Below are 10,888 nucleotides of genomic sequence, written 5' to 3'. Positions count from 1 at the left end.
ATCACTACAGCAGTTTATGAAATAACAGAACATCAGATTCAGAAGATGACAAAACCAGCCTTTTACCTAACAATAGAAGATCGATATACGCGAGGATTTGAAGAATTTTAACAATTTACACAAAAGCTTTACCTTTTCAGGTGTTTTAATTCAGAGGCTGTAAATTCCCTGATGGAGGCCCTACAAAAGATACACAAAATGCAATCAGTGTAATGGTTTTCTTATATATTGTTTTGAATACAAAAGAGTTGCATTTTAATTGTAATGCTGTATTTAGAGATGAAGTTGCTGTCATTTATTAATCATCAACAAATATACTGGAAACAAATGAGTAAAACAGAAGACAAAGAAACAACACAAACATACAGATAATACAGGTTAAACTGTTTCCCTTTACTGAAGATAACTTTGCATCCATTACAACAATACCCAATCGAAATCGATGACACACATGTATCGAGAAGAAAGAAGAAAATAGAGTAAAAAAATAAGATCTATGGCACCCAAAGCCATATATGACCCTAAACATACTTGAAGGATGCGCAACAACGAAGAAGAAATCAGCAACGCTTCGCGCCTGCTTCGCACAGATATTACAGTGGAAAGCAGGGGGAGGTTGAGGATGGTGAAAACGGATATAACTGACCGTGTAGTAAACAGAAAATGAAAAAAGACCAGGAAAAAAAAAAAAAAAAAAAAAAACACTATTTAAGCATTGTTGAATAAAATCTTGTTTTGAAAGGATTCGTTCGTGTTTTAGCAAACAGAAGCCCTGCGACAGTTGAGGACGCCAGCTCCGGAAGTGATGGTGCCGACCATTGAGGAGGACTTGGCGCCGAGGCTGGAGGCTCGCGAGTAGCTCGCAGAGGCCCCAGCACCTGAGGGAGTGAAGTAGGCACCGTTCAGCAGGAGGTCGCCCTCTGATCTCCAGTTCCAGCTCTTCCACATGCTCTCGTCTGTGTCGACCCTCTTCGTCACCTATTGTATGCATAGAACGAAATGTCAGTATCGAAGAGTATGAAACTAAGGGTCTGTTTAGCCACACTTCACACATGTGCCCGGCAGTGGTTATGCGTTAAGTAAGCAACCAATCAACTGCTTGTCACAGAATGCAAATATAATACATCGAAGAAGCAGCAATATATTGCTTCACGAACGGCAATTCTCCTCAGAATTACTCCTCGAAAGGCAAGCAATTCTCGCACAATCTCGACCAAACAGATCATAAGTGCTCTGCTGTAGCAAGGAGCAAAAATGAGTTTTTGAGCCCAAAGGTTCAACCTCATTTCTGAATTTTGCAAAGAAGAATAATAAGGTTTTTGTTTCGGCCGCTAGTTTAGTGAATTTCTGATTGAAAATTGGAAGCCTCAGTTGTTGAAACTTGTGCTTCTGCTGTGCAGAAAAAGCAAGAACTTGCAGAACATCTGCGTAAAAGCTTCAGGTGAGACAAAATAGGACCTTGATGCAATGTCCATTGGTGCAGAGGACGGTCCAGATAATTTACCTCCTTGGCAAAGGGGTTGGTCGGGGCGAGGTATCGGTTGCCCTGACTATTAATGGTCGGATCGGCACTTCCACCGATGGCATACATTTCCCAGTGAGTGTAGTCGTTGTTCACCACATGGAAGTAGCCGTGCCTACACCTGAGAAACGGCAATACAAAATACAAGCTAAACAACATGTCCGCCATTCGTTCAAATCCGTAGCTAAGAAAAAGCAGAGAGCACCTGGGCATCCTCTGAATGAGGCCTTCGCCGAAGTGGTTGAATGCGATGGTCACCTGCATTGCCTTGTCCCTTGCGTAGGAATCGCTGTGACCCAATAGCATCACCTGCATCAATTTCACCAGCTCTTCAAGATTCAGCTTAAGTTCATTGTTAAGAATAAGCTAGCTATTTAGCGATGATAAGTGGTATCACAAAATATCCTGATAAAACATCATCTATCGGTTGCTGCAGCAGCGTATTTTAAGCAAAAGTGAGAAAGTAAATGTGACGAACAACCAGATGTTGATGCTGATGTTGATGCATGCATGCATGCATGCACGTATAGGTAGGTAGGTAGGTAGGTAGGTTAGCTACCTCGTTATGGTGGGTGAAGTAGTTGTTGGAGATGGTGATGGCGGTGGAGCCCATGACGTCGGCCATGGTGCGCCAGCCGTAGTGGGAGGGGGAGCTGCGGACCATGGCGTTGCCAGTGGGGCGGCAGTCGTGGATGTGGAGGCCGTGGATGATGATGTTGGTGACGAACTGGACGGTGATGCAGGCGCCGCCGGCGATGTGGACGTCGACGCCGCGGCCGTCGAGGGTCTTGAAGCTGTTCATGATGAGCTCCTGCTTGAGGGTGATGACCATGTCGCGCTTGAAGACGATCCAGAGGGGCTTGTCCTGGATGACGGCGTGGCGGAGAGTGCCCGGGCGGGGGTTGACGGGGTCGTCGTCGCTCGGGTCGGTGACCACGTAGAAGCGCCCGTTGCGGCCGCCCACGGCATTGCGTCCGAAGCCGATGCCGCAGTCTGCCAGGCGCTTCCGGTGGTGGTGCCACTGCGGGTCGCACCGCCAGCAGTCGTCGATCGGGTTGCCCGTCCCGCACGACGACAGGTATCCCAGCTCCCGCCGCCGCACACCGCTGCTGCTGCTGCTGCTCTTGTTGATCGCCCTGATCAACAAAATTCTGGTGGCTTAGAATTCTTCAAACCATGCAGATTAGATCCTCTAGCTGTTTAATTTTTAATTACACTTTATTAATTGCAATTAATGAACTTACCGAGATGTTCCTACCATCCTTCTACTGCTATCTTTTTTTTTATAGAATTTTTTTAAAAAAATTAATAAATATAATAATATCAAATAAGGTCTTAGTTTCCTCCTCTTTTTTTTTTTGATGAATCTATTGAATTTCGTACAATTAGGCAAAGATTACGGGGATTTGTAATTAGCTGCGGACAAAAAAAAAAAAGAAAAAAAAAAAGAGTAATACTGCCTATCCATCCAAAAATAGATATAAATTTTACACACTCTCCGTCCACAAAGAAATTCTATTTCTTTGCACTAATTTTCGTACATCCTATTTTTTTTAATAGTAATAAAATCTAAAGCGTCTAAATATTAGGATGGAGGGAAAATAAAGTCAAAACCAAATTTTTTTGAATAGACAGCATTTCTGAAACCAAAAAGCCTAACTACCGAGAATCAGAAAGGAAAAGAAAAAGTCTAACTATTCACAGAAATAACCATAAATGCCCACTTAATTTGGCAAACAATTTCACTTCTTATTTGCTGCAAAAGCTACCGCACTTTATTTGGCGAACAATTCCATTTTTGTTTATTGTTGCAAAAGCTAACCCACCAAATTCCCAATTTAGCCTCACAACGCAAGAAAGTTTTTTCTATGGCAATAATTTTACATAAAATTTTACAGTATTCAAATCAAATATTAAGATATAATTTTTTTTAATATTAATTTAATGTGTGATTTCTATATTGTTTCTGATTAGTTTTTTCTTTCAATCTCAATTAATTGATTTGTGATATATTTCCTCACAAGGAAGGCCAGAGAAGATCAGAAAGTTCCCATGTGAGGGAGGGGGGGAATCAGTACAGAAGATGAGAAGGACAAATTGGAAGTGCGGGTGGAGGAAGTTCCCATGTGAGGAATTAATGGAGAAGATGGGAAGGACAATTCGGAGGTGGAGGTGCAGGTGCAGGTGCAGGTGGTGGTGGTCGGGGAATTAAATCGACCAACGGAACAGAGAACGCACTGTGGGACCGGAAGAAATATTAATTACCCAAGGACGAGCAGAAAAGTTGGAAAAATTTTAGAACAAGTTATATCCTTGATCGTGGCGTTTCATCCAATAAGTTATCTCTCTTAAATTCATCCGTCCCATCATTATTAATAAAAGAATATTTTTTATTATATTTTTTTAAAAAAAAGAGAAATATGATTTATTTGTTGCTGATAATTTGATATAAGTGTGATACTATAGAATTTCTCAAAATTGAAAGAAAGGCCATAGTCTTACCGCTCTTTCCGACGGTACAGGAATTGTGGAAAACCCAAAATAGCAGTGTCCTGTTTCTCAGAGGCTTTCCATTGCTAGAACACTCTCTCCTCAAACTTTTGTTTTGATTTTGCTTATCGAACATTCAAGTTCCCACATTAAAGGTCTTTAAACTCTTATAATAATATTACTATTTAGATGGCAAATTATTTTCTACACCCAGTACATTTGTACATTTATTTACTATATGTTTATCAATTTTGTTTTCCATCTCATATCTTAATCCTGCTCTTTATCGAATTCAACTTCTTTTTCTCTACACGTTTAAACTATTGGATTGAAAGTTTGAAATGGATAAAAAATTTCTCATGTAGGGATATACAAATAAATTAGGCGCAAGCAATAATAGCTTTTACTCTTTAAGCTCGGAATGGGATTCACTTATCTACTTGTACTTGTTTGGTTCACCTATTTTATACTAGACAATCGAAATTGAATTCATTAATTTTGATAGTTACTATTTGTTCAACAGAAATCGAATTCTAATTTTCATTCCATACTTCGGAATGGAAATGATCCAATCCGTTTATGATCAAATTAAGTTTTGAATTCTGGTTTGAACAATTTAAAAATAAACCACTCAAAATCTCTTGTCAAAAACACCATATTTTTATCTCCTTTTCATTGCATTCCTCTCTCTTCTCTTAAAATTCTAAATGTCCATTTTACTTTTCATTCTAATAATGAACCAAACATTTTGAGATGATTCATTGTTTCATGTCCTATTCTAGTGCATTTTAATTCTATTTTTCATTCCTATTTAAATTATGAACTAAACATACCCTCAAGTTAATGGCTAGAATAAATTATTATAGAAAGTTTCTAGTATATAATAATACTTTACTATAAATGTCGAGACGACAAGCCCAGTTTAACCCGTGGTGTATACAACTGGATCCCCCAAAACATGAACGACAACATTAAGAAAATTTATATTGTAAAATTTAAAAAGTTTTAATTCTCATCCAAGGTACAATAGCTTTTGCAGTTACTTATTAGTAGACAAATACCAGTAGTAATAATAATAATAATAGTAACAAATAATACAGTTTTAAAAAAGAACCTGAGTTTTTACACCTAAATAATTTGACGTTTGATTATTCTGGTGACCCCAATATAATTTGGCTTTAAAATTTTCGAAAAAGATGGAATTTTTCTACAAGCTGCGTGATTTGCGAACCGGTGTGCGAGAATTTCGCCCTTTCCCTAAGCCCATAAAAGCCCCCCGCACCAGGCCGCGGGCCATAATTAATGCCCCTAGCGACACCGGCCACTCACGTGACACGGCATAAGAGATGCCACGAACGATGAGGAGGAGGTTGTATAGCCCGAAAAAGGTCACGAAGGACGCCTCGGAATAATAAAATTCAGATATACACAGTGATTTGTGTCAGCCTTGGTCTCACCGCACCCCCTACACCTACAGTGGCTGACCGACTTACTACGCGGGCTTCGCACATCCTCCGATTGTGCATTCTTTGTTAGAGTTTAGTTCTGCTATAAATAAGAACTAGTTATTATAGGAATAGGTACAAATATGAAAATAAAAAAGATAGCATTTGGATAAAAATTGAGTTATTTTCGGGAATAAGAAAAATAACATTTGGATAGATAATATGGAATAAAAAAAATAATAGATAGTTATATATAGAAAATGGAGGTGTTGATGGGAATAATTATACCCGGTTATTATAGATAACCGAGAATTACTATTCTCGGATAAAAAATTAGCATTTGGGTATAAAAGGGGATAAGGGGTTATTCCACCCCTAATCCCCAATCCAAACGCTGCCAATTTTGTATATCATTTACTTTACATCCCAATAAATTGTATTCTTCCAACTTGATAGATAAGTCGATTTTCTCGGCTGAAAAGTTGCTCTTCAGTAGGAGTGTAGGACAAGATCTTCTTCTTTTTGGTGAAAGCATAAATGGGGAATCGTAATTCCCACCTCAGGGATGGCATCTAGAATATCCCAGATCACTGGATTTAAATTTTTTTAATAAAAAAAAAACAAACAAACAAGTGTAGGAAGAACTGGGTTACGGATATTGGCTAGATCTAACGCTAAACACGATTAGTTTAAGTCCGCATCAAACTGGGCTCAGTCCGTGTGTCTAACGGCTCGGGCCACAATCGGCCCAAAACGGATCTTACAGTAAGCTGGTCGGGTTCAGATATGAATAAGACTTTGGCTCCGTCTAATAGCTTAGATCTCTAGCCCAAATTAGGACAAATAAAACAAAAATCTAATTAGATGGATAAAAATGTTTTTATCTACAAAGTCTGAAGGATTTGACATAAACATTATTAATAAAAATATATAAAAGTTATCTAAACTATGGATCATATTGATTTGGCTACTCAATATTTCAAAATTTTGACCATACTACCTTACCATTTAATTTGTTTGATTTGAGTCAGATAATAGTACTTTGGCTTGGCTAGGATTACTATACTCTTATGAGTATAAAACGTTTTGTACTCATAAGTTTTCGACTATTGAATAAAAGGATGTGCGGTTACGATGACAGTGGTCTCCGGTTAGGTTAATAGTGGTCCCCTAAGGTTGAGTGGGTGGTTGGTTGAAAAGTATGATCTAATGGGTGAAAATGATCAAAAAAATAGATCTAACGGTCGAAACCTTATGAGTACAAAAGGGCCTATACTGATAAGAGTATAGTAGCCGGACTCCTTTGGCTTTAAAATTTAAATAAGGCTATTTAATTTTATAGATTCAGTTAACATATTTCATACAATTTTCACAACTATAAATTTGCAAAACTAAATAATTAGCTCAAATTTTAAAGTCAAAGAGTCGTTGACGGACTCGAATCGAATAAAATTGAAAGGTTGTATAGTAAAATTAAAATTTTAAAAGATTGTAAAGACAAATCAAAATAGCTCATAGTTTAGATAAGTTTTGTACCTTTTAATCAAAACTATAATTTTTAAATGTATCATCAAAACATCCAAGTTGTCCCAGAAATTAATAATACATAAAAAAATATATTTTATTCACAAAAATTAGAAGTAAAATGGTTTTAATTTTTTTATAAGATGGCCTTATAAATGCCATAGAGCAAATTTAAGAAATTAAATTAAAGTTTTAAGTACACTATTATAGGATTGTAAGGCCAAAGGTGACCCTACCTGATGCATTTACACCAAAATAAATTTTATATGTTACTCCACCGAATTCAATTTATGGTGGTACCGTAAGAGTACCAAAAAATTGGGATCCTATTTGGATGCTGTTTGAATATATAAACATCTACTTTGGTATAAATTTTTTTAATTTGTAAGTAGCAATATAATTTAGATTTAAAATTAATATAAACTGAAAAATTAAAGAGGAAACTTACTTGCGGACCTCGGAGGCGACCAACTCGGGATCATCGACCGCGCCCACCACAACATCTCGCCCGACCCTGGGAAAATGAAACCACGCCAAATTAGATCCCAAATTGCCCCGCTCCTCATTCGACATGTACGAGATTTGATTAATTTATTACGGACAAATCAAAATAATAATAATAATAATAATAATAATAATAATAACAACATAGGTTAAAATTAAAGAAACGAGAAAAAAAAACATGAGAATGTTGCGCCTCGGAAACATGTCTTATCGGGAGAGGAGATCTCGCCATTTTTCCGCAGAATTATACCGCTCGAGGCGTTTAAATTAAATATATATATATATANTATATATATCTCGAGGGAATATATTCTAGGACTCCAATGGGTACCCAAGAAGTGAGCCGTAAGGGTAAAAGAGTAATTTAGCAAAAATTAACAGTATCTTTAGACTATGCATGAGTAACTAGTTGTGGTGCATTTTGGGTACGCGACCCAATTTTTTTTCCTTCGTCACTTTAATCCGAGTGAGGGGCTGGGCGAATAAAATTACAAATTTACCCTCCAACGAACTTCCGTTAAAGGAGAGCTCGATAGTGCCCGTTCCTCGATTTTTTATTTTGATTTCGATTTTTATATCCTTTGTTTAAATTTTTTTTAAAAAAAAGGAAAAATCCTTTTTGTAAACCCGAATTTTCCATTGGTAGATTTAAAAAAAAAAGAAAAAAAAGAAAGGAAGCATCGAACTACCGAAACGAACATAACGAGATTAACGGTGGAGATACGAGGGCTAGGATCTGAACGGCGTGGATTCGCTCTGATCTCCACGATTCAACGGTGTGGATCTCTATGATGGAAGGATCGACGGCCCAGATCCTTCGGTACATAAAACTGTAGCATTTGCTTCTACTAGTACTACTGCTAAAATACTGTACTAACCTCGTATCCGTTAACCACGTCTCATTCGCCACCGCCCTCGCCGTAGCTCTCAAGCTCCTCCTCGACCTCGCCGCTCCTCCCAAAACCCTAAAAAAACCCTAATATCATCAAAACGGAGCTCGTACAACACTCGAATCCGAGCAAAAGAGACACCAAAACCCTAGCGAAGGTTCCCGAACCCCTACTCTAGCTTCTAGAAACCCACATTTCCGTATACAGAGAGGGAGAGAGGCGTACCTCGGCGAGGAGAGCTTATCGGCGCCGATCCAGCCGATGCCTCCGGCGAGGAGCACGAGGAGGCCGAGAGCCACCAATGGGAGCCATCGCCGCGCCGCCGACACCTCCGCCGCCGCCGCCATTGTCGCCGGTGAGCCTCTTTCTTCCTCCACTCTCTTTCTCACTCTATGTATCTCTACTTTGTTCTCGTAGATCTATATATTTCTCTCCCTCTACACTACTCTGCTCTACTCTGCTCTGTGTTTGGAGAGAGAGAAAGAGAGAGAGAGAGCGGGAGAGGACAAAAGGAAAAGGGATAAAAGAAAAGAGGAGAGAGAGAGAGAGAGAGAGAGAGAGAGAGGAGTCTAAAAGAAGCGCTACGATCGAAGCGCCGATTTATAGAACGTTCTCCTCGGCGCTCGCTCTCGCACTCTGTTCTTTTTTACTTTTTTTTTTAACTTAACCGCGGTTAAATTGTTAAACCACCGCCGACCCACGAACCATAACTAACTCATTCCAACGGAACGCGGTATCCTCACCGCCTCGGCCACGAGGCACGTGGGAGCCGTGTCGGTCGTCACGTGCGAAGGGCACATGCGCCCCCACTCCTTTTGAGTCACTGGAGCCTAAACAGAAGTTTACGTACCCGGACACGTTGTGAAACCTGCGAAATATTTAATAATTAATATATTTAAGATAAAAAAAATTTAAAATAAGTATTTAATTCAATAGATTTTAGGTTTATAAATTTTAGGTTTAAAATATTAGATCAAAAAAAATTCCATGCACCATGCGCCATTAAGCTAATAGCATAATACCTTAATTTAGAGGTCAAAAAATTCGAGTCTTAATAGCAAAATACCTTAATTTAGAGGCCAAAAAATTCTCGAGTCTTAATATTTGTTTAAATTTAAAGCTTATGATCTTGGCTTCTAGTTTTTGGGCACGTTTGGTTCATATATTTTGGATCCGGAATGGGAATCGGTTTGATCAAATCCGGCTAATTTTGTTTGGTTCACAGGAATCGGTTTGAGACTCCCATTTCGGATCGGAATGGAAATGGTCCATTAGCTTACAAATTGATTTCGGTTTTCAAATCCGGATTGAAATTTCAATTCCAAGCCCACACTCACCTCTTCCTCACGCCTAGCCTAACATTTTTCCATTTTATCCATCCTTTCTCTTTCTATACCTATCTCTTCTCTCTTTTCTCATCATTAAAAAAAAGGGCTTTTTTTGTAATTTCTTGCATAAAAATTTTTAAAATAAATTCAAATTTTTTTGGCATAACTCTAACTTGAGAGTCTTATTAATTTTTTTTTATAATAATTTTTTTTTATAAATTTTAGATAGTTTTATAAAATTATATTTAAAAGTAAAATTAGCATTATTTTATTATATTATTTTTTAACTTTGTATCAACTAAACAGTAAAATAAGAATAATTAATTCCGATTTCCAATCAAGAAATGAATCAAACGTCTTGGGAGAGTGGGGAAATCCAATTGCTATTCCAATTCATTCTCATTCCATTATTCATTTCAATTCCACTCTTGAACCAAACAAGCCCTTAGTGTAAATAAATATTTAAGGAATTGTATATTATATAATTTATATATATATTAATATATATATATAAAACAACTTACAAGTACGGAGGTCTCCGTACTTTCGAAAGTACAGGAGACACTATATATATATATATATATATATATATATATATATATATATATTGTTGAGTTGGAAAACTATAGGTAGTAAACGGGCTCCGTTGTCATCCATTTGTTTTCTATGATGGGGCCTTCGAATCGATAATCGGGACTGTTGAACATGATCTATATCACTTGAAATGTTTAGAAATCAAATTTCAAATCTTTTCAACATCATTTGTCTAATGATCAAAAGGATTCAAAATTTGTAATTTTAATGGTCGATATAAAGCGTTTTCTCGTTTAAAGGCGTAAAAATATCCAAATCAATTGAATTTTTATTAGAAAATTCTTTAACTATTTAAAATAAGATGTATACTCTTAATCTTGACTACAAGACTCCTATCATCATTTTTTAAAGAATATTCATTTTTAGCCGTTTATTTTTGTGTCCACTCGATGGATAAAAGAATAATATTGAAATGTATGAAATTTGATTTCTAAATACTTCAAGTGGTATAGATCATGTTCAACGGTACCGATCGTCGATTTGGAGATTCCATCATCGAAAACAAATATGTGGCTACGGAACCCGTTTGCTACCGATAGTATTCTAGCTCAAATATATATATATATATATATATATATATATATATATATA

General features: G+C 37.3%; 1 protein-coding gene across 2 annotated transcripts; it reads right to left on the bottom strand.

The window, feature by feature from the left end:
* Positions 364-8,890, bottom strand: LOC109708296 (probable pectate lyase 1). 2 transcript variants are annotated; one of them, XM_020229977.1, is made up of 7 exons: positions 8,601-8,890; positions 8,364-8,450; positions 7,430-7,495; positions 2,082-2,658; positions 1,728-1,831; positions 1,505-1,643; positions 364-978 (listed from the first exon to the last, which is right to left on the bottom strand). In XM_020229977.1, exons 1-7 carry the CDS (start codon positions 8,720-8,722, stop codon positions 757-759), a joined length of 1,317 nt encoding a protein of 438 aa, XP_020085566.1. In that variant the 5' UTR covers positions 8,723-8,890; the 3' UTR covers positions 364-756. The 2 variants fall into 2 exon arrangements, with proteins under 2 accessions (XP_020085566.1, XP_020085567.1); XM_020229978.1 differs by lacking the exons at positions 7,430-7,495; positions 8,364-8,450; positions 8,601-8,890 and adding an exon at positions 2,767-2,798.

Source organism: Ananas comosus, linkage group 3 (assembly GCF_001540865.1).
Source record: "Ananas comosus cultivar F153 linkage group 3, ASM154086v1, whole genome shotgun sequence".
NCBI classification, from domain to species: Eukaryota; Viridiplantae; Streptophyta; class Magnoliopsida; order Poales; family Bromeliaceae; genus Ananas; species Ananas comosus.
The sequence above is the reverse complement of the archived record's forward strand: the minus strand, read 5'-3'. Positions and strand labels throughout refer to the sequence as shown.

Coding starts and splice junctions, on each gene's coding strand:
- LOC109708296 (XM_020229977.1), bottom strand. CDS start 8,722: ATGGCGGCGGCGGCGGAGGTGTCGGCGGCGCGGCGATGGCTCCCATTG. Junction 8,451..8,600: donor GATAAGCTCTCCTCGCCGAG/GTACGCCTCTCT, acceptor GGGTTTTTTTAG/GGTTTTGGGAGGAGCGGCGA. Junction 2,659..7,429: donor GTCGCCTCCGAGGTCCGCAA/GTAAGTTTCCTC, acceptor TTTGTTGATCAG/GGCGATCAACAAGAGCAGCA.